Source organism: Alexandromys fortis, unplaced genomic scaffold (assembly GCF_014885135.2).
Source record: "Alexandromys fortis isolate MF-2015 unplaced genomic scaffold, M_Fortis_MF-2015_v1.1 scaffold_22, whole genome shotgun sequence".
Classification (NCBI taxonomy): domain Eukaryota; kingdom Metazoa; phylum Chordata; class Mammalia; order Rodentia; family Cricetidae; genus Alexandromys; species Alexandromys fortis.
In genome coordinates, this window is record NW_026067900.1 from 8,891,015 (window position 1) to 8,914,063 (window position 23,049).

The 23,049-nt window shown below is 47.5% G+C and overlaps 1 protein-coding gene across 4 annotated transcripts in view; it reads left to right on the forward strand.

The window, feature by feature from the left end:
* The window catches only part of Myo5c (myosin VC), a 76,992-nt gene that overhangs the window by 17,082 nt on the left and 36,861 nt on the right, over positions 1–23,049 (forward strand). For all 4 annotated transcript variants that reach the window (XR_007589378.1, XR_007589379.1, XM_050126919.1 and 1 more), the window contains exons 6-14: positions 1,318–1,461; positions 2,378–2,459; positions 3,669–3,776; positions 7,247–7,353; positions 9,232–9,497; positions 16,190–16,271; positions 16,930–17,070; positions 19,442–19,567; positions 20,475–20,558. Coding sequence is in view for 2 of the 4 variants with exons in the window: in XM_050126919.1 (XP_049982876.1) it covers positions 1,318–1,461; positions 2,378–2,459; positions 3,669–3,776; positions 7,247–7,353; positions 9,232–9,497; positions 16,190–16,271; positions 16,930–17,070; positions 19,442–19,567; positions 20,475–20,558 (1,140 nt within the window). In the remaining 2 variants the exon portion in view is untranslated. The remainder of the gene's footprint in view (positions 1–1,317; positions 1,462–2,377; positions 2,460–3,668; positions 3,777–7,246; positions 7,354–9,231; positions 9,498–16,189; positions 16,272–16,929; positions 17,071–19,441; positions 19,568–20,474; positions 20,559–23,049) is intronic.

Consider the following 23,049-nt stretch of genomic DNA (forward strand, 5'->3'; position numbering starts at 1 on the left):
CTGATATAACTCCCTGCCTCTAAAGACCAAAGACGTGAGTGTGCAACGAGCAGAATACGGATTCTGTGGTAAGGTTGGAGGAGGTGAGGCGGAGTGGTGATTGCCATGGTGTGTTCTGCCTACAGCACTGGGCACTGTGTCAGCAGATGTGAAGACCCCAAATGCGTGCTGACATCCCGGGGCACTCCCCAGTCACATGGCACACTCAGTGCTCCCCAGTCAGCGGGCATCCGTTCTCCCGAGCGGAACCGTCTAGAGTCTTGGGAGGGAACTGTTTGCGCTTTGGAATCTAAAGTGGGTCACAGAGTCCTGACAGCTTACACCTGGGCATATGCTAGCTATGTTCAGACTCTTGCTCCTTTCTCCAGTGGGGCAAAGTCACACAGAGCACCTCAGGATGAGCAGACCGCCCTGTGAGAGAAGAGAGACCTAGATTGCACGGGGAAGGGACCCCCAAGGCCAACGCTGTGTACCTTACAAAGAGAGAAGGGGGTTGCAGAGAATGGCCCTGGCAGTGCAGCCTGTGACCCCCCTGATTCCCCCAGAGCCCTCTCCCTGTTTTCCAAATCTGAACCTTCAGGGACTTCCACCGCCTGCTTCGTTTAAGCCATTGTGGGGCAGTATCCAACGTAATGGGAATAAGTGAGACCTTGTCTTTAAGATCAGGGCTCTGTGCTAACAGAAGCATGTCTTTCAATGCTTCTGTTACCTGGGGGGGGGGGGGGGGGGGGGGGGGAACTGAGCGAGCCTTAGGTGCACAGCTAGAGGCACGGACTGGAGCGTGGAGACATCAATCACCATCTATGACAGCAACAGGAAAGCAGGCCAGAGGAAGGGTCATGTGACCTGCCTAGCGAGTGACCGTAGAGCTATTTAAGGTTTGTATCCCCACCAGACTAGAAGCTCCATGAAGGTGGGAACACATCAGCTTGGCTCCCTCTTGCTGACCAAGCCAGTGACTCACAGTAGGTAGGTACACAGCAGATGTATGAGTTCAGTCCCGGGACGCACATGGTAGAGAACGTCCTCTGACTTCCACACATGTGTGTGTGCGTGTGCCCACACGCATGCACAAAGTAATTTCTCAAGGGATCATGTGGATGTGGGAGGAAGCATTCAGTCCACAACAGCAATTAGTTCCCATATTGCACGTAGAGGAAGACATGGAGAAACGCTAACATTAATGGACATCTATGGAAAGTAGAAACGGACCGCAGGACGGTGAAGCCCAGAGTCCTCCACAGCCTGGCCAGTCTCCGTGCTTGAGATAGCATTGTCAGTGATTAGCACCCCTGTAATTAGAACCCCTTGTTCTAGGCGGTCGGAAATGCCAAGACTACCCGCAATGACAACAGCAGTCGGTTCGGGAAATACACAGAAATCAGCTTTGATGAGAGAAGTCAGATCATTGGTGCCAACATGAGAACATACCTCCTGGAGAAGTCCAGAGTTGTCTTTCAGGTAAGAATAAAAGTATTAAGTCCCCTGTTCCCAGCTAAAAACACTGCTTATGTGTATAGACTCAGATAACCAGCGAAGCGTGCGACCTGAAAACACGAGTTTGGCACCTTTGCCCTTTGGGTTCTTGATCTGTTCTTTTGTTTTCAAGACAGGGTTTCTCCATATAGCCCTCGCTGTCCTGGAACTTGCTCTGTAGAGCAGGCTGGCCTTAAACTCATAGAGATTCCCCTGCCTCTGCCTCGCAAGTGCTGAGAATTAAAGGAGTGTGCCGCCACTGCCTGACTTGTTCTTTTTCTTAAAAGCAAACGTTGATACGTAGACGGAATCTTGTGAGTTGTAGAACTGAGAAGAAAGGTACTGTTTTTTAACTGGGGGGAAAAAAGAAAACTCTTAAAGTTCAAAACAGCAAGAGCATCTTTCTCGAACACAAACACTGAAGCAGGCAGAGCTGCCAGCCTGGCTTTGCTGTTGGTGAGAGAGAGGATTAGAGCTGTAAGAGGGGGCGGGGAGGAAGAAAAGCTTTTCTATGAGTAAAATGGAGAAACTTCTTAAACAGTGCAACAGGAAGCCTTGAGCAGCCCAATGGCATCTCAGAAGTTTCTGCTCATAAAAACCACACCGTTCATTAGTGTGGGATATTTTCATTTAATCATGTTTTCCGGACCATCAGCTTGAAGATCATGCCCCCAGTTCTTACTCAGTGACAGCCAGCTGTGAGCTGGCCGTAGGAAGCCGTGTCCATCCCCAGAGAATCAGCCGGCCAGCCTGGCAACTAGGGGCCTCAAGTGAAAACCCTGGCGTTTTTGTCAGTTTAAGGGGTTGGTGCATTTGGGACCTTCCCTGACTTTTTTTTTTTTTTTTTTTTTTTTATCAGTTAAGGGGTTGGTACATCTGGGACCTTTTCTCTCTCTTGCAGGCAGAAAATGAACGGAATTACCACATCTTCTACCAGCTCTGTGCATGTGCGCAGCAGCCGGAGTTTGAGCATCTTAAGCTAAGTATGTGGCAGGTGGCGGAGGAAAGGGTTCTTCTCTGAAGGCATTTAAATTCTTAGTTTATTAGCACACAACTTAAAAAACCATTTTCTCCAAAAACATAGGGTGGGCTTTAGGGCTGAAATGAATGCATTAAGAAAATCAGTTGGGCCAGGCGGTGGTGACACAAGCCTTTAATCCCAGCACTCGGGGGCAGAGGCAGGCGGATCTCTGTGAGTTCAAGGCCAACCTGATTTTCATAGTGAGTTCCAGAACAGCCAGGACTACAAAAAAAAAAAAAAAACCTGTCTTGAAAAACAAACAAAAAAAGAAAGGAAGGGAAGGAAGGAAGGAAGGAAGGAAGGAAGGAAGGAAGGAAGGAAGAAAGAAAGAAAGAAAGAAAGAAAGAAAGAAAGAGAAAATGTGGACCATACATTGATAGTCTCAACATTCAAAAAGCAGAGGCAGGAGGATTACTACACGTTCAAGACTAACCTGGTCTACATAGCAATTTATAGGCTACCTAGGACTACATAATAAAATATTTCTCCACCCCCTCCAAAAAAAAAAGGAAAGGAAGAATGAAAGGAGAAGGGGCTCAAAATATACATAATATTATTTTTTAATAATTTATTTTTTATTTAAGGTACATTGGTGGTTTGCCTGCATGTGTGTCTGTTTGAGGCTGTCAGAAGCCTTGGAACTGGAGTTACAGACAGGTGTGAGCTGCCATATGGGTGCTGGGAATTGAATCTGGGTCCTCTGGAGGAGCAGCCAGTGTATCTCAGTGGAGCCCCAGGTCCAATCCCCAGCTTAGAGCAGACTGGTGTATACGTCTATAACCCCAGGAGAGGTGGGAGCAGGAGAGTTAGGGATTAAAACAAGGGCTTTACCCTCGGTCCCGCTTTTATTCCCCTGCCTTGCTGGAAATGCGGGACCCTGAATGAGGCCTTCATCTTCCTGATTCTCGGCTTCTGTTTTTTACAATCGCCTCGTAAAGTGCTTGATAGTGCCCATTAACTATGAACTTCCTTTCTTGTTCCTTCCTTCTCCCCACTCCCATCTTTCTCCCTCTCTCGGACAGGATTTTATGATGTAGCCCAGGCCCAAACCTTGGACTTAGCTCTGGGAAGTGGAGGAAAGCCACCATGCCTGGCCTTTCTTTATTTCCAATAGCCATGTATGTCCAGAATTCTGAGTTGTGGGTAGAATTAATTGTCCTTTTTGTCCCAGGGAGTGCCGAAGAGTTCAACTACACAAGAATGGGAGGGAACACTGTCATTGAAGGTGTGGATGACAGAGCGGACATGGTGGAGACTCAGAAGACCTTCACACTACTGGGTAAGCAACTTCATGCTGGCCGAGGAAGTGCACACGCTCAGGGCATGTAAGAACATGGCTGGGGAGCTGGAGAGACGGCTCGGTGGTTAAGAGCACTGGTTGCTCCTCCAGAAGACCCAGGTTTGCTTCCCAGCACCCAGATGGCAGCTCACAACCACCTCTAACTCCAGTTCTAAGAAATGAGATTTGCCTTCTGAACTCTGAGGACACAAGGCACTCAAGAGTGCACTTCTGGGCTGGAGAGATGGCTCAGCCATTAAAGGCTAGGCTCACAACCAAAAATATGAGTGCCCTTCCATCCATGGAGGCCAACACTCACACACATAAAATAAATACAATTTCAGAATAAAGAACATGATCGGGGGACACTGGCTTGCTTCTATCTACTGCCAGCCCTACACATAGGCCTAGTGTCATAGAGACGGTTCCCAGCATTGTATAGAGGAGCGAAGAACATTAATCTATTAGTCATCTATTAGGGCTGCTAATGGCCGGGTCCACCGCTGGACTGTGAGGCTTCGAAAGCCTCCGCCAGTGACTGGGATGGAGTCTGCTGTTTCCAATAAGCTTGCTACTCAGGGCTGCTGTCTGCTGGTTGCTCTTTCCTCAAACTGCTAGGGCACTGCCTTGTCAAACATACAGATATAGATCGTGGCCACCATTTCTGCCATTCTGCAGCCCCCCCCCCTTTTCCTGCAGAGATCCTGCCCTGGCTGTTGTTGTGGCCCTTGGTCTCTGCAATAAGCCCACACTGCAGGCTCCAGGGACGGGAGCTGGCACACTCACTCCCTGGTGTCTGATGTTGGAGTGACTTTGTCTCGGAAGATCCTGACTTACTGAGGTTTACAGTTCTTTCACTGGCCATGCTAGTGAGGCTGCACATTTTTGTCTCTGAAAGGCCTGGTCAAAGAGATTTGGTTAAAGATGACAAAAAGCCAGCAGGGTGCTCCAGGCTCTGTCGCTCCCTCTGCTTTTCTCGGCCACTTATGCGTCATCTGTCACGTCAGCCACCTGCAGGTTTTCCAGGCTCACCTGTCATTCAAATCCCAGACCCAGTGAGCAGAAATCCTCTGTGTATTTATGGTCTGATAGCATTCATCTTTGAAGCAGAGAAGTTTTGTATATTTTACTTTCTTTTTATTTATTCTTTGTGTCTTTCACATCATGCATCTTGGTCCTATTCGTCTCCCTGTCCCTTCGTATCTGCTCTCTGCCCCTTCAGTCTCCCCTCAGAATAAAACAAAATAAAATTTAGGAGAATACAGAGAGGGGGAGCAGTGGTGGTGCACGACTTTAGTCCCAGCAGAGGCAGGTGAGTCTCTGTGAGTTCGAGGCCAGCCTACTCTACAGCTAGTTGCAGGACATCCAGGACACACACACACACACACACACACACACACACACACACACACCGTCTTAAAGGGGAAAAAAAAGGAAAAGAGAGAAAGAAAGGAAAAATCTCTTTTTGGAAGCTGTAATGTAACATAGTGAGTCAGTCACACAGCATACACCTTAGTTCATAAATGTTTACTTGCAAGTGTTCATTGCAGAGTCATTGGTCTGGTTCAAGGCCCTCTGGTCTCTGCGTTACCATCAATACTGGGCCCTCACGGGGACTCCTCTTAGATTTCCTGTTGTTGCCCTGTGTCATGGAGATACTGGAGCTTTGGGTCTGCTCAACCTGCCCCTTCACAAGCTCCAGCAGATCAGAGATGGGGTGGATTTAGGATGGGCCAACTCATAGCCTCGTTCTGCACCTGGGTAGCAAAGCAGAGAAGATTTGCTGGGTCTTGAGATTGTTTGGGAATCTGACCCCCTTGATGATGCAGACCCCCAGGTTTCTTCCACAGAAAGCTTAGGTGGCATCAGCTGCTCTTCTCTGGCATGCCGGGAGCAGGGACGGTGCTGGTCTCCATTCTGTTCTCTCCCCAGCATGGACCAGAGTCTTAGACCGTGGTGGGAGGGCCTCAGCATCTCTCCCTGCTCACAGATTGCCGCAAGCACGCATGGCTGCATCCTGACCAGCACAGCCCACTCTACAACTGGCAGCTAGACACATGATCTTCCTAGCAGCTGGCTTGGTTTATTTTCGGCACCAGGAAATGAGCCAGTTCCCCCTACGTATATTCCACATGAATCAGTCAGGATCCCAGGGGTATTATATGGCAATGTCAAGACAGGACCAGAGAGGGAGAGTTCATGCCTAAAAGGACCAACACAGAGAATGCAGATGAGGTCTGGGAAGCCACCACGGACAGCAGGGACCTAGGAAGAGTGGCAGAACTGTTCCTTGCGTCTACCTGTCCAGACTCAGTGTTGTTCTGTGAGCCTGGAAGGAGACTAAGGTAAACTCAGTGCCAGGCCAGGAACAGAAACCTCTGTGAGGTCACACAGCCATGCGCAGAGCATCCTCCACCAAACTTTACTTCTTTTCCCCCTCCTTTTCCTGCTCCTCTTCCTGTCCTTCCTCCTCCTCCTTTATCTCCTTCTAAAGCTCTCCCTTAAGCAGGCCCAGCCAGAGACAAGAGCCTTTGCCTTGATCCACAGGGATTGGTCCGTGGGGACTGGGGACAAATGGAATCCTCCATTGTTTCACCTTAAGGAGGATTCTGGAAGTTCATGAGCAAAGAGAAAAGAAAATCTTTAAAATTAAATGTATAAATTACACCAAATTCTTGGAACCTGATTAAACAGCTGCTTAGATAGGAGTTGGTTTTGTTTTCATTCCTGTTTTGTTCTGAGGTTTGTTGTCTTTCTTTGAGATGGGGTCTCTAATAACCCAGTCTGGCCTCAGACTTACTGTGTAGGATGGTCTTGAGCTTCTAATCCTCCTGTTCCTACTCCCTGAATTACAGGACTGTTCCACTACACCTGGTCTATGTGATGCTGGGAATCGAGCCCAGGGCCCCCTGCATGCTAGGCAAAAACACTCTTCCAGCTGAACTCTACCCTCAGCCACAGATAAACACTGAACTCTCCAGCAGCCCAGGAGAGAGGAAGCCCCACTGGCTACAGCATTCGAATATAGGGGAGGAACTGGGAACAGCTTGTCTCTATGCCTGCTTCACACCCTTGCCCCATGACCAGCCCACTTCACACCCCTGTCCCATGACCAGCCCACTTCACACCCCTGTCCCATGACCAGCCCACTTCACACCCCTGTCCCATGACCAGCCCACTTCACACCCCTGCCCTATGACAAACCTCCTTCACACCCCTGCCCCATGACCAGCCCACTTCACACCCCTGCCCCATGACCAGCCCACTTCACACCCCTGTCCCATGACCAGCCCACTTCACACCCCTGTCCCGTGACCAGCCCACTTCACACCCCTGTCCCGTGACCAGCCCACTTCACACCCCTGTCTCAGCTCTTGGACGGGAACTGGAGTGTCTGGGAAGAGTCCAGGTGCTGTATTGTGGGCATCGAAGAATGGCAGTGACCTGACAGGGGAAATGATTGCTTTCAGGTTTCAAGGAAGATTTTCAGATGGATGTTTTCAAGATTCTCGCTGCCATCCTACATCTGGGTAATGTGCAGGTCACCACCGTGAGCAACGAGAGGTCTTCAGTCAGTGTAAGAGTCACATTCACTTTGCCCTTCCTGGGTGTGAAGGTCAGTGGCACAGCTCACAGTTGGTTTGCCTTCATGGATGAGCACCAGCCGTGGTCGGACCTGCTAGGCAGACTGGTTTAGCAGGAAGAAGGAAGAAAGCTTTCCGGGGTTTATCTTACTCCCTTGGCACAGTGCGTGCATGTCTGGCGCAGTGCATGCATGCGTGTGCGTGTGTGCGCGCGCGCGTGTGCACATGTGTGTGTGTGCGCGCACGCGTGTGCGTGCAATGTGTTCTTTTATTCCACAACCATCTATGAAGCCTACCGTGTGTCAGGATGTAAGCTCTGTGAAACAGCATCAACCAAACAAGAAGCTCTGACCTCACGGGAGGGGTGATGTGGAGAGAGTAGGGAAGCTACGCTAGGCTGAGGCTAGGCAATGGGTTTCCCTCCTCCTTACATCTCTCCCAGTCTCTCGGTGACCAGACGATCCGGATGGACTTCTGTCCCTCCTTCACCTCTCACATACACTGTCCCTCCCTCCACCAGTGTCCAGACCTCACGGAGTTTTCCAGTCCTAAATGACTGGGATATTGGAAGAGCTGAATATAATGTGGTTATGGCTCCCATGGAGCAAACATGGTTCCCACCCAACAAACATGGCCACACTGAGCTCTGTCGCACCGGGTTTACGATGGAGGCAGGATCTTAGAGAAGAATTCTAAGACTTAAACAAACAAAGGGTTTATTTATTTTTATTTTATGTGTACGAGTGCTTTGCCTGCATGTGTGTCTGTCCACCCCATGCATGCTTGGTGCCCCAGGAGGCCGATAGGGTGTCAGATCCCCTGGAACTAGAGTTGCAGACAGTTCTGAGTTGTCCTGTGGGTGTTGGGACTCAGACTGGATTCCCTGGAAGAGCGACCAGTGCTCTTAACCACTGCACCTTCTCTCCAGCCCCAGTTAAACCTTTGGAAACACTGAGTCTTATGACTATTGGTCCTGGCTTTTGTGTACACACATACAAACTCGTTTATCTCCTCCTAAGGCAGCAGGCTGCTGCCTCTGTACCTCTCCTCCCCAGCAGCCCTCTAACAGAGTCTTTTTACATCAAGGGTTTGGTCCCTCCTTAGACAAGGGCTCTGCCAATCCCTTACCCAGACATGAGGTCAGGCAAGGCCGGAAGGAAGTGTTGTGTTGGTGTGGTAGCAGTTGGAAGGATGTGGGCGAGGAGCGAGGAGGAAGTAGCAGGACCGTTTGGGGCTTAGAATTTTTTTTCCACTTTCTGAGCATTTAAAGGGCAGTCTCTATGTGAGGTACTGCCCACTTTGGGAGGAAGGGTGGTGTTCAGTCACATGTAATCACATTCCCTGGCCAAGTGACAAGAGCTGGGGACAGTGCATGCTGGCTAACTGTAAATAGCATCCCCTGGCCCCTGTCTGCAGGCCAGAAGGCCTCTCTCATGTTCAGACTCAAGAGAAAAAGTCATTTTGTGTATCAGGAGAGTCCCCCACAAGCCCTGGTGTCAGCTGAGACACCAGCTGAGACACCAGGTCCATCTGGTGAAAATGTCTAGGCACCTTCCAGGGCAGATCTCCTAGGGGAATCCTGGCCACATTAGGTGGGGTTGGGTTGGTGCACAACCCTCTGCGGACCAGAGTGTGACTGGTCAGGGAGGGACAGCTGTGTCTCTGCAGGTGAAGCAGCCAGGTCTCCAGGCATACCCGCAGCAGGGGGAGAGTCTGCACAGCCTCCTGCCCTATTCGGGGCCTGCTGTCACTCACAAGGCATGGATATTTCACACAGCTCCTCTTCTCGCACAGGGGCCTTGGCTAGATGGGGCAGTGTTCACTTTGCATGGCTGGGTTGCTCTGATGGGGCTTGTGTTTGTGCCTTGAAGGAAGATGACAGTCACCTGAAGGTATTCTGTGAGCTCTTGGGCCTGGAGACTGGCAAAGTGGCTCAGTGGCTATGCAATAGGAAAATCGTGACTGCCTCGGAGACAGTGGTAAAGCCCATGACCAGGCCTCAGGCCATCAATGCCAGGGACGCACTGGCCAAAAAGATCTACGCTCACCTGTTCGACTTCATCGTAGAGAGAATCAACCAGGCCCTGCACTTCTCAGGCAAGCAGCACACTTTTATTGGTGTTTTGGACATTTATGGGTAAGATTCTCTTCTGTGTGTCTGCCTTTCCTCATTTAAATGTCAAATGCCCGTTATTTTTAGGTTGCTTCGTTCCACTTGTTTTGCATGATTTGAAGATGACTTTTTTTTTTCCTGTGTTGCAGCATGTAGAGATAAGTACAGCTCTTGGGTCATGGTGTCCTTTCTGTAGAGTGCATTAACTAAATTACAAACAAGGGCTAGGGAGCTTTCTCAATGGATAAAATGCTTGCTGTACAAACATGCGTTCGAATCCCAAGGCCCACGTAAAAGGCCAGGCTCAGTGGAGCCTGGGGAAGGCAGAGGAAGGCCAGCATAGCTGAGCTGATGGGATAAAGGCCCTGTCTCAAAAAAAAAAAAAAGGCTGCGAGCTTAGAGGAAGATTCCTAATATCAACTTCTGCCCTCCCTGTGTGCACATGAATGAGTACATACATACACATACATGAGCACACATGTACAATAAACGCTAAAGTAATAATGGCCAGCAAACCTCACTGGGCAATGGTTCCTGTGATAAGTGATTTCTCAAGCCACCTGGAAGCACCCCTATAATCAGAGACTTCGTCCTGCCTGGTCCCACAGCTGTTTCCACAATAACTTGGAGGCTTAATATTAATTATAAATGTTTGCCCAATGACTCAGGCTTATTATTCACTAGCTCTTACATTTAAACTAACTCATTTCTATTACTTTAAGTATTACTACGTGGCTATGGCATTACTGGTCTGCTGGCATGTTACTCTTTTGGTGGCTGGATGGCATCTCCCAGACTCTGCTCTTCTCCTGTATCTTTGTGGGAATTTCCTGCCTCACTCTATTTTGCCTTGCCATAGTTCAAAGCATCTTTATTAATTAACCAATGAGAGCAACACTTATTCACAGTGTACAGAAAGATATCCCATAGCATTTCCCCTTTTCTGTCTAATTTAAAAAGGAAGATTTTAACTTTAACATAGTAAAATTACATATAACAAAACAGTTATCAAGCAAGAATTATAGTTACAATATTTAGCCTATTTGTATTTGGCAAAATTAAGGAAAATATCATGTATTCTATCTTTGTGTGTCTAAAGTTTGATATCAAATTTATCTTTTATTATAACTAAGGAAAACTATAATTATAAATATCTAGTTTCAATGCCATAAAAGACCTCAGAAGGATATAATACTACCTGAGTAAATAGGAAGTGCAAGCAAGCAACTTTCAAAATTTCTAGAAATGACAGAAGCAACTGACTGCCTGGACAGTCACTTAAAGTTCTTCTGCAATGTTGGGGCATCCATCTTCAGTCTACAGGCCTAGTGTATCTGGCAGATTTTGATATAACAAGAAATTTAAAGGACTCTCCCATCTATATTGGCAGAGTTTGTCAGTTACTTTCCTCTGTATCCTGCAGCATGTCTGGCCATTTCTTCTGTGAAACAGGGAACTGCAGGACCATCTGGTCTTATTTTGGTAAAGTTTAGCCATCATTTTCCTGTGTGTCCTGCATGTCCAGTTTATACAGCATACTTTCAAGCAGTCCAAGCAAGTTTCTTGCCCAAATGGCTAGCCTTGCTACATTGAAGGCAGACTCCATAATGAGTTTCTTCTATTCCCATCATCCTTTTTGAAGTAATTGGTGCTGCTAGGTGCAGACACATTTCATTGTTGAGAAAAGCCGAAGTTTTTTTTTCACATTTATTTATTCACCTAAGTTCTTAAAATATTTTAAATGCCATATTCTGTGGGCCTTTGAAGTGTTTGAAGATTACCTATCTATTTGAAATAGATCTTTCTAGATCTAAAAAAACTAACTATATGACTATAAGTTTGAGTATTATAGGTGACAAACTATAAATCTGTATTTTTAATTATATATTACATTTTAAATGACCTGAATAAACATACCTTAAATAAGAGAGGAGATATACATACAGTATAATAAAATTGACCTTAAATTTATTTCAATAAACCAAAATCCATACCAATGTAAAGTATTTTGAGATTAACAGTTGTTTTTTAGATTAAAGTAGATTCAATAATCTATCCCCCTTTTATGATAATAATCTATCCTTTCCCCTATAATTTCTATATCATATCCCTCTTTCTTCTTTAGAAAGGGATTGACTGTGACCAGTAACAATTTATAACCAACCCCTCCTAAATGAAAATAAACATTTATAAGCAATATTTTGGGAATTTGGGTGTAGTTCTCTAGACTACTTTTTGTTGACTGGGGATGCTAATAATCTTATGGGGACCCTAAAGAAATTTGATATAATGGCCAAGTCCTGGGGAGACCAGTTATAATCTTTGTTGATAGATATTATCTGTCAAGGTTCTAGAGGTCACCCTTGATAAAATTTGGCCTATCTTACCCTGGAACAAGTCCACACCCTCTTGTTTTCTGTGGAAACAAAAGCCAAACCACTTCTCCATAGCAATGCATCTTTTAAGTTCCATTTCATAGATAAATTTTTAAACTTCTGTTTTAAAGTCAAGGCGTTTTTAAAATATTTAGTATGGTATATTTTATTAGTCTCTCTTTTAATCCCATGACTCTCAGTAGCTGTCTCTTGCCTATCAGCCATAAAAAAAATTCAAAATCAACACAATAATTTATAGGATCCAGACTCCCTGTATATTTGCCATCTTTATGTGGCTTTTTTTTATTATTTTTGTTGTCTCTTCAAAGACTTTATTTTACTTTTTAAAACTATTTATTTTGATAATTGCCTATACCCATTTTTTTTTTCTTTCTTAAGCCTATGCACATTGTAAAACACACTGGAACCTGTTTAGAAGTTTTAACATCTGGACTTCTTTTACTGCATATCTTTAAGCTTTTTTTGACTGTATGAGCAAAAGCTAAATCCACCACACTGCATGCTGCACAGCCCGGAGACACCTCTGTGTACTGTGGTGAGAATCTGCCATGCTATCCTCAAGTCTACATGCCATGGCATCTCTGTACCACAGCCTGCAATAGAGGCACAACTAGAAAGCTGTTTTGGCTCTGTTTATGTGTTCTAGAATCCTTTTGTAAGCTTTCTTGGGCCCTGTGGTAATTCGAGAGCCTCACATTGGTACACCATTTGTAATGGGAGTCTTTTCATCCTGCCCAGTCTGTTGTATTAGGAGCGGCGGGCTACGTTCCTAGCGCCTGGCCGCCTGCACGGCTAGCTTTACCAGAAATAATTACATGGAAACTGTATTCTTTTAAACACTGCCTGGCCCATTAGGTCCAGCCTCATATTGGCTAGCTCTTACATTTCTAATAATTTCTAACCCATTTCTAATAATCTGTGTAGCCCACGAGGTGGCTTACCAGGGAAGATCTTAAACTGCAGCTGTGTCGGGTGGGAGAATCATGGCAACTGACTGACTCGGCTTCTTTCTCCCAGCATTCTGTTCAGTCTTCTCTGCCTACCTAATTTTCTGTCCTATCCAAGGGCCAAGGCAGTCTCTTTATTTAACCAATGAAATTAACACGAAACAGAAGACTCTCCCCCATCACCAGTCCCACAGTCATTTCCAAATAATTACTCAGAGGCTTAATATTAATTATAAATGTTTGACTGATGGCTCAGGCTTATTATTAGCTAGCTCTTACTTTTAACCCATTTCAATTTATCTAAGTATTGCCATATTACTGTGGTGTTACCAGTCTGTTGGCATGTTGCTATTTTGGTGACTGGATGGTGTCTTCCAGGCTCTACCTTCTTCTCCTGTATCTCTGCTTGGACTTCCCACTTGGCTCTATCCTGCCTTGTCATAGGTCAAAGCAGCTTTAGTTATCAACCAATGAGAGCAACACATATTCACAGTGTACAGAAAGACCTACCACACCACACCCCCACTTTAGAGATGTAACAACCAAGGCTTGGAAAATTAAACTGTTCATGGTTAGGCCCTTTGGCAGGAGGGTGTGGTCTACTTCCATCCTCTACAGGCCAATGAGTTGCAGAGTCATGTATACTTCTGCAACACCCCTGGGAAATGCAGGTTAGGGCAGGCTGGCATCCTCCCAGTCTGCCTGGCCTCCTGTCTACTGCCCTCACATACCTACATTCCTGTCCTTCCCTGGGTGATAAGAGCTCTGGCTCACCCAACCCCTTCTTCAGTTACTCCACCCCTATTTCAATCGCCTCACCCCTTCTTCAGTCACTCCACCCCTACTGCAATCATCCCACCCCATCTTCAAACAACACAATGTTTGGGCCACTTTGGAGTTTGGTCTCATCCTTCTCTCTGCCCCATCCTGCTTTTCTGAATCCTGGGTCCAGCTCCTGCTGAAAGTGCTTATATGAAGCAGGGTGGGAACTGCTGCAGAGGGACCCAAGGAGCTTTCCCGTTGCTAGAAAGCAGCTGGCTACTCAGGTCCCAGTTTCTGCCACTCTCCCAGGACCACACCTGACTTCTTGGAGGGACACTGGAAGATTGGTCCCATGAAAGGCATTGTGGTTTCCACCAACTGGGGGCTCTTCCCCACCCAAAGGGAAGGGCCTGGGCCTCCACACTCCTGCTGCTGCCCACAGAGAAAAACAGTGGAGGGACAAGGGACAGTGCTCTGTCCTTGAACTTTCAGCCAGGTAGAAAGCCAGCTGTTCCTATGCCTGTTACTAAGGGGAGTTACTGTTTAATGTAGGTCTTCAGTGACTACTCATGGCTCACAGTTAAAACAAAGCAACAGTTTGAAAACACTAATACACTGCTGGGATAGGCTAGTAAATTATTTACCCTATCATATCCCAAGAAACATATGAGTAACCAGAAAAAAAATTGAAGATAATTGGAAAGAATTAGTAGCCTGATTTAAAATTCTTACATTGAGGTGGAAAGTGACTGTTGTATTCTCTTGAACTTGTCTTTAAAAATAACAAACTTTTTACTTTAGGAGTACATTTCTTCATTTTTATACAGATTTATTTTCTTTTTATAATTATGCATGTGTGTGTATCTATATGTAGGTTGGTGCATGTATGAGTGCTGATGGCCATAGAGTCCAGAAGGGGGCGTCAAATCCCCGGGCATGGAGCTAACCGGCAGTTGTGAGCCACCCAACATGGGTACTGGGGGCTGAACTCTGTTCCCCTGCAAGGACAGTGCACGGTGTTACCTGCGAAGCCATCTTCCTAGCCCCTTATTTTATACTTTTATCTAACAAATGAGTTCTTGCAGGCACAGTGTAATGAAAGGTCCTTGCCCTCTGCGACCTCATTTTACCGGTGAAGGAGGCGAGGAAGGAGTCAGGGTGACTTCTGTGAGGAATAAAGGTGTGTGTGTGTGAGGGGGTGTCTGTGCGGGGATGTATCTGTGGTCTGTGTGTGTCTATGTGTGTGTGTGTCTGTCTGTCTGTGCTGTTGTGCTTCTGTGTGTGTGTTTGTTTGTGTGTCTGTGCCATTATGTATCTGTGTGTCTGTGTGTGTCTGTGTCTGTGTGTCTATGTGGTTATGTATCTATGTGTCTGTGTATGTGTGTTTGTCTGTGTGTATATCTCTGTGTGTCTGTGTGTGTGTCTGTGCATGTGTGTGTATGTCTCTATGTGTGTCTGTGTATGTATCTGTGTGTGTGTCTGTGTATGTATCTCTGTGTGTCTGTGTGTGTGTCTGGATATGTGTCTGTGTGTGTGTGTCTGTGTGTGTGTCTGTGTATCTGTGCAGTTATGTATCTGTGTATCTGTGTGTGTTTGTGTGTGTCGCAGAGGGCAAGGAGGGTAGAGGATAGGACTCAAGCTGCCTTTTCAGCACCGTTTGCTGCAGCCCCTTGTACTCTTGACCCTCACGTGTAAGAAGAAGTCACATTAATCCTCCAGCTGAGGCAGGGTGAGAGCAAAGGCAGGCAGGGCAGGCAAAGGCAGGCGTCATTTCAGGCTTCCTCCCAGCAGGGCGCTCACCTGGCCAGGGGGAGGACTTAGTGTACACCATAGCCAAGTGTCCCTGCTGCAGCCTCTTGGGATCAGCTCAATGGCCTGGATTCAGGCGTGGCCACAGCTGGCAAGAGCTAAGAGAGGCTGTTCCTTAAGACAATCCTGTCTATCACAGGACCTAAGGGACTAGCTCACTGCTGGGCAGTAACCAGCCAGTCCCCCATCACTTCCTCTTGCCTGGCAGCTCCAGGCTCTTGAGTTTACAACTCCCAGGTAACCCTGGAAACAGCCATTAAAGCCTGAAAACAAGGCGGGGATGTGTGTGGCTTCCTGCTTGGCTGGGTTGTTAAGTGACCTCAGAGTTTTGTTCCAGGAACTCTGAAAGCCAGCCTTGGGAAGGCAGGATTGTCCTGCCTGTCCCCTGGATGGATGGTTAGAGAAGTGTCCTCCTACTGGAAGCTCAGGCGTCACTACCTGAGTGATTTCCCATTCTGTAGAGCAAGGTCCATAATGCTGACGTCCCTGGTGTATGGATGAGATGATATGTCAAGTGTGACAGACTTGACAGGCCTACTGTGATGCCTGGCTTGGGGAAGGTGAATCATGTAGTCAGATTCCTTCCAGGGAACAACCAGGGTGGGGAAAGGGTAGTCTGTCAACTGGCTGCCATTTTATTAGGGATCAGCCTCTTTGAAGTAGTTTAAACTTGCCGACAACATAGCGTCCTAAAGCTATCGTTAAACTGCTGAGTTTAACATTCGGAATCTACCAAACTCTAATGAACATCTAGGTCCTGTGCCTGCTTTCTTTTTAATTTGTTCAACCAACTGTGTTTCAGTTTTGAGACCTTTGATGTCAACAGCTTTGAACAGTTCTGCATCAATTACGCTAATGAAAAGCTGCAGCAGCAGTTTAACCTGGTAGGTAGCGCTTTGGCGTCCTGGGGCCAGCGAGGGGCAGTTCTGCTGCATGCACGGGCGGCCAGAGAGATGAGTTATACGGGGAGTTCCTGTGCCACTTTGTGGCTGCATCTTGAAACTGCATCCCATCCATCCATCCTCAGCTTCTCTTTTTTGAGCCAGCTTGTGAAGTTTTCCTCCCCATCTGTCACCTGGTTCCTTCATCCTCCAGGGGGAACCTGAGCCAGGTCCCAGGGAAGCCTCCTCGATGCCCTGGATGCTACTTTAGGATTTGCACACTGGCTGTGTAGCCAGTGTGCTCCACGGCTGCCTTGCCCTTGGCTGAGCTGCTCTAGACTAAGGAGGCTGGTTCTGTCCCCAGAGAGCCCCAGTGGCCCACAGCCACAGCAAAAAGGACTGTGTTGGTGGTGGAGACACATGGTGGTCCATGTTTTACTCCTGAAACACCAGGAGTGGTGAATCCACTCAGGCTGGTTTCCGTGTGACCGGCAGAGTCATGAGAGAGGCTCGATGACCCTATCCCTGGGAAGAGGCTGGCCCGTGTTCCAGGGTCTTCCTGACTACAAGTCAGATCTTCTCTGCGTCTCTCGGGCTGATCCTGCCCTTCATATATGCTCTTTGATGATATTTAATTTCGATTTATCTTTGGGATCTGCAGCACGTCTTTAAACTCGAGCAAGAAGAGTACATGAAGGAAGACATCCCTTGGACTCTGATAGACTTCTATGACAATCAACCTGTTATCGACCTCATTGAAGCAAAAATGGGCATTTTGGAGTTGCTGGATGAAGAATGCTTGGTAACTTTCAAAGTAGCTGGCTTCACGCACACACCACACAGCGGGCTTCTTGGAGCCATATCTGTAAAAGTCGGGACATCTTACCCATTCGGTCGGATGGTAACTCTGAGATACTAATGTAGAGCCGAAATCCTGGGGCCTAGGATCCCCCCCCAACACATACACATCCTTAGCTCATGCGTGTGCTTGAGTGTAAATGAAAATCAATGAAGACTTGATGCTCCTACGCATGGTGGAGAAGGTTATTGTAAACATGACAGAGAGAACCGCCAGTGGCATCTGGAAGGGTCCAGACTGAACTGGGCCATGGGAGGAGAGGTGGGGGGTCAAGAGAGGAGAAAAGAAGAAAGAGTGGGGTGAGGAAGGAGCCAAGGACCCAGAGGCAGGGCACGCAACAAAAATGTCTGGGTTATATAGGAGAAAGCTACTGGGGGAAGGGCAGTGAAGCTCAGGAGCTGGAGAGGTTGAGGGTAACGGGCAGGGTCTACCATCCAGGATGATCCTGTCACAGGTACTAGTAAGTAGGGACTAAGGGAGACTGGCAGCCAGAGTCCGCTTTGACAGGATAAATAAACATCTCGGTTGCCATTTTTCCTGAGTTCAAGACCTACCAGGGTCTCACACACAATCCGTAGGGCAACACCCAGCAAGCAGGCGTCTTTGAGGCCAGTGTCCAGACCTGGCAGGCAGTGACTGACTCCACCCTGTGCTAACTACTAACAACAGTGACAAAGCTTCCTTCTTCCTGGTTCTCGCGAGTCACTGGGAGAGGGAGCCAAAAGTCAACACCATCTGATTCCAGAGAATCTCTAGGAGTTGTCTTGTTATTTTCCCCCTTGGGGAGGAGCAACCTAAAGGTTGGTCAGCCCAGCGTGTGCCCCAAGAACAGATAATCCCCAGGAGAGTGTGAATGGGGCTTACTTATGACTCTTGAGCAGCCATTTCTCCCCAAAGATTTATTGGCTTAAAAATAATGATGCAATATGCTGGTCCAAAAGAAATGGCTAACTGTGGTGCCTGTCAGCGTGCCAATCCGCGCCCTGGCCTCCAGGCTCCCTCAGTACCTGTGGCTCCTCACAGCTGTCTCCTCCTGTCCTCTGCCCTAAACTTCTTCAGCTCATGTGCTGCCCTTCCCCCTCAGCTTCTCGTTCCCACATAACCCTGACATTTTGGCCACGCCCTCTTTTGGCCCCCTTACTTGGTCCTCTCCTCTCTCTCTCTCTCTCTCTCTCTCTCTCTCTCTCTCTCTCTCTCTCTCTCTCTCTCTCTCTCTCTCTCTCCTCTCTCATGACCCAGTTCAGCCTGCTGACTGTGTTCAGTCGACTCTCTCTCCCTGCTCTGGACTCCTCCAGATGCCTCTGGCTGTACTGTCCCTCAGATCTACCATTAAAAACCCTCACCTCAATCGTATCTTGGATCCCTCATGTTGTCATTTTTTTAAATTTTTCGATACAGGATTTCTCCATAGCTTTTGGTTCCTGTCCTGGAACTAGCTCTTGTAGACCAGGCTGGCCTCGAACTCACAGAGATCCGCCTGCCTCTGCCTCCCGAGTGCTGGGATTAAAGGCATGCGCCACCACCGCCCGGCACATGTTGTCACTTTTATACACAGTAGTAAGGACTTCTTGGTGGTTCCTTCCTGAAATACTTGGTTTCATGACTCTTCCTGAACATTTTCCCCAGTACTGTGCACCAGCTCTTGCATGCATCCCACCGGTGTTCTGGAATGTTCTAGGGTATAGAGGCCAAGGTAGACTCTGAGTATTTGTAAGTACTGGAGTGTTTCCTAAGGTGACCTGGAAGTCACTGAGACACAATAGGGGATTGAATTCACTCTGTGTGGGTTGAATTTACCCAGTAGTGTTTAAATGCCAGCATTAAAAACAGGTTTTTCAAGGAGCTTAGCTGAATCTTGGTTCTGGGAGGCAGAAAAACCAAAATCTATTTTCCTTGAGATGGGGTAGGGAAGACATCCACCTGGTGCTGTCTTTCCTGTCACTCAGAGTGGAGTCAGGCTGGAGCTGTGAGGCTTCTGTGAGAAGAGTAATAAAATACGCCGATTCTGCATTACACCCAAGTCATGCCATGACCGTTTCCCATCTAAAGGGACACTGGCATAGCCATTTAAATATTGCAATAAATATTTCATATATTACCACAATTGTTATCTGTCCATAATAAAAGATAGATATCTATAAAGATTAAGGCCAAAGGCAGATGAATACTTAGAGCTGCTCAGAGGAAGAAGGGCCTCTGCCTTGGAGGGGCTCCCTGAGGCAGCAGACAGCCCCCTCCCATCTGCCTCTTTCCTCCCGCTAGCCATTTTTCATCTCGTTTCTTTACTAGAACTTGTCTTTGCCTTCTCTTCCAGTTGCCTCATGGAACCGATGAAAACTGGCTTCAAAAGCTGTACAACAATTTTGTCAACAAGAACTCTTTATTCGAAAAGCCTAGAATGTCAAACACATCCTTCATCATCCAGCACTTCGCTGACAAGGTACAGAGACCAGTGCGCCCGTCCAGGACAGGACTTCTCTGGTGTGGCTGGATTCCGCTGAGGGGAACTGGGGACATACCTTAGTAAGGTGCTCGCCCTACAGGTTCAACCTCCTCCTGAACCCTTTGTATAAGAGGAAAGGAGGGAGGGAGGGAGGGAGGGAGGGAGGGAGGGAGGGAGGGAGGGAGGGAAGAGAGAGAGAGAGAGAGAGAAAGAAAGAAAGAAAGAAAGAAAGAAAGAAAGAAAGAAAGAAAGAAAGAAAGAAAGAAAGAAAGAAAGAAAGAAAGAAAGAAATCAGTCATCATGTGACACATAGTTGTAATTCCATCATCCTTGGGGAATCAGGGACAGATTGATCTCTGGGGCTCGGGGCATCTGGCAGAGTCCAGAACAGACAGGACAAGGCCGGGGATAACTTCAAGAGAAGGGAGAACAACAAGAGAGAGTAGTGGAGACAGGATAGTAGAGAACAGCTGGAGGAGGGAAGCCGCGAGCTGGAGCAGGCCTGGGGGTGTGGGATGAAGGGGGAAGGGTCGGGATGCTAGCATGGGATTACAAGTACTTGTGAGTAAAGACCGAAGGAGCCTGGAGGCTAACGTGAGGTTTGACATGCTGATAGCTGCTACGTAGATCAATGGAGTCATGTGTCCCTTCTGCCAGAAGCAAGGGAAATTGCTCCTTTTAGGGGACAGAACATGTTTCACAAATCCCTGAGGAATGCTGACTTTCGTCTAACCACTAGAAATCCTTCTATAGTCCAGACTGAGCTCATTTCTGGATATATGCGCTGCCTGAGACCTTACAACACACACACACACACACACACACACACACAAAGGGGCCTGGAGTGTAGCTCAATGCTACAGCACATGCTGGCCTCTGGGGTGACAGGCCTCTCTCTCCACAGGTGGAGTACCAGTGTGAAGGCTTCCTGGAGAAGAACAGAGACACTGTCTATGACATGCTGGTTGAAATCCTCAGAGCAAGCAAGGTCGGCAGGGACCCCAGAGGAGTCGCTGATTCGAGAAGGGGTGGGATTAGAGAGAGGGACTGCTGGGTCACAGCCGCTTACAGCTGGTTTTTATTTCTTTTTTTTTTTTTTCATGGCTGAATATACACATGCCACCTTTTATGTGTTTTAGAGCTGAGGTAAAGTCCATTTTTATCAGGGCCCGGGACCAGCCCAGACCTAAATTATTTCTCATACCAGAGTGGAGGTGTGGGAATAATTGAGGCACAGTTCACACGGCAATATCAGGAGGGAGTCTCAGGGTCCATTCAAAACCTGAAGATCATCTGCATTTATTATCCAAACAGCTTTTATATCAAAAGGTAAACTGAGGGGAAAGTTCATTAGCATTCTCTTTCCTAGGTAGCAGGGAGAATGACTTAGGTCACGTCCACAACTATGCCTGCTCTGTCATGTAGACTGAAAAACACTTCTTTCCTAGGTGACCTCCTAAATTACAATAGAAGGAGAAGAATGGCATTAGCATGTCCTGACCACTTGCTTTGGAGGGCATCAGGTTGTCTCACTATCAAAGGCTAGGTGACCACCTTCTGTGTGGAAGGTGCAAATTGTGCCTTGCCAGGTCGCTCAGAATTTTGACTGCCATACCATGTAGGGATATGACCTGTATAACCCGGCCTCTACACATTTTGTATCTGAAAGCATTGTAGATTGTATGCATGTGGTCATCATGCAGATGGCAGAAGGAAAACAGCAAACACAGCGGCGTGGGAAAGCACATCTCACATTTGACTCCTTCGTTTACACAAAGGGGTGGGGAAGGCCCCGTTCTCACTTCTGGGCACAGGGCAGTGAATATGCCTGATGAACAAGTCTTTCTAGGAGCTTCCATAGTCTAGAGGAAGCCAAATCCCTTAGCACAAAAACAAGCAGTGTGAGGTACCCACAGCATTCAAAGAAAACCAAAACAAGGAACTATCAGTCAGTAAAATGCCTGCATCACAAGCATGAGGACTTAGGTTTGATCCTCAGCACCCATGTTAGAAAAGCCGCTTCCAGCACTCGGGAGGCAGACAGGCAGATCTCTGGAGCTAGCTAACCAGCCAGAATAGCCAAGTTGGTATTCCCGGTTCAGAGAGAGATCTTGTCCCAAAATATAAGCTGAAGGATGGCTGAAGAATGCACCCAACATCACACACACACACACACACACACACACACACACACACACAGAGCAAAAGAAAGAAAATCAAACCAAGTGTGGGGATGGCAGAAGGAAGTGTGGCCCCGGGGCAGTAGATCCTCAAATCCACTGCTCTGTGTGATAAACATTATCTCCATATGCGGCCATTTCTTCCCACTCAAACATTTCCTCATAAAACCTTGAGTAGAAGGTATTTCGTAGATAGGCCTTTGATTTCTAATAATGGGATCTATATTTATTTCCCTCTTCTAGAAGATCCAGTCCACTATTTAAAATGCTCGAGGCCCTTGACAGTTTCCTAAATGAGCCCAAGCACTTGCGCGGGTGACCATAAACAAATACCAGCGGGGGACGGCCACACTCGCCGGAGTGTCTCCCAGAAGAGCATTCAGTGTTGGCACGGGCCTCATCTTGTGGCAGAATTAGTCTTAATTTGCTGGTTATCTACTCAGCCCCAGGCTTACCCCGGGTCTTGTCTAGAAGAAGCCTTGTAGATGCGCAGTGGCTCTGTCTCCTGAGCTAACAGGTGGGGACGCAGAGCAGACTGTGGGCTCCTCAAAAGAGGAGCAAATAGAGAGGAGAGAACAGAGGCAGGACAAAGGCCAGCCTGGGCTATACATTAATAACAAGGTCTAGGTCAGACTGGGCTATGTAGTTAGACCCTGCCTCAAAACATAAAAGGGTCTGAGAAGCTAACTCAGTAAGCGCTTGCCGTGCAATAATGAGAACCTGAGTCCGAGCCCCCAGAACCCATGTACAAACAGCCGGGGACAGGGGTACACACATGTATGTAACCCCAGCGGAATGGAAACGGGTTTTCTGGTCTTCCCATGTCACAATTTGGGTAAGCTCCAAGCCTAAGGTTGTCCTTTGGTTTCCATACGCATGTCTATTCTTGCATACGTGCACCTTCACACACATAAACACACAATATACAAGAACACATCTACGTATAAACATGGATGTAGGGGTGTGGGTTCAGCATTGTAAGCAGGGTGTGGCTGGAAGATACTGTCATAGCTTTGATTCCAGGGTAAGGTTTGGGTCTGCAGAAAGGGTGAATGGGTTGAGAAAAGAGCCAAGGAGCTCAGTAGGGAGAGTAGATGTCTCTTCTGTCAGCTGGAGCAGTGCGTGCAAGTAGACACTTGCACAGCTGTCCCCTCTCTCCCAGTCCCAGGAAGCAAGCCATGGGTGTCACCAGCAAGGAGGCTCTGCCTAGGGGCAATGGAGCTTTGGCTGTGGAGGTAGCTGGGGCTATCACTCTGGACCCTGTCATTTAGAGGGCCGGTATGATTGTGAATTTGGTCA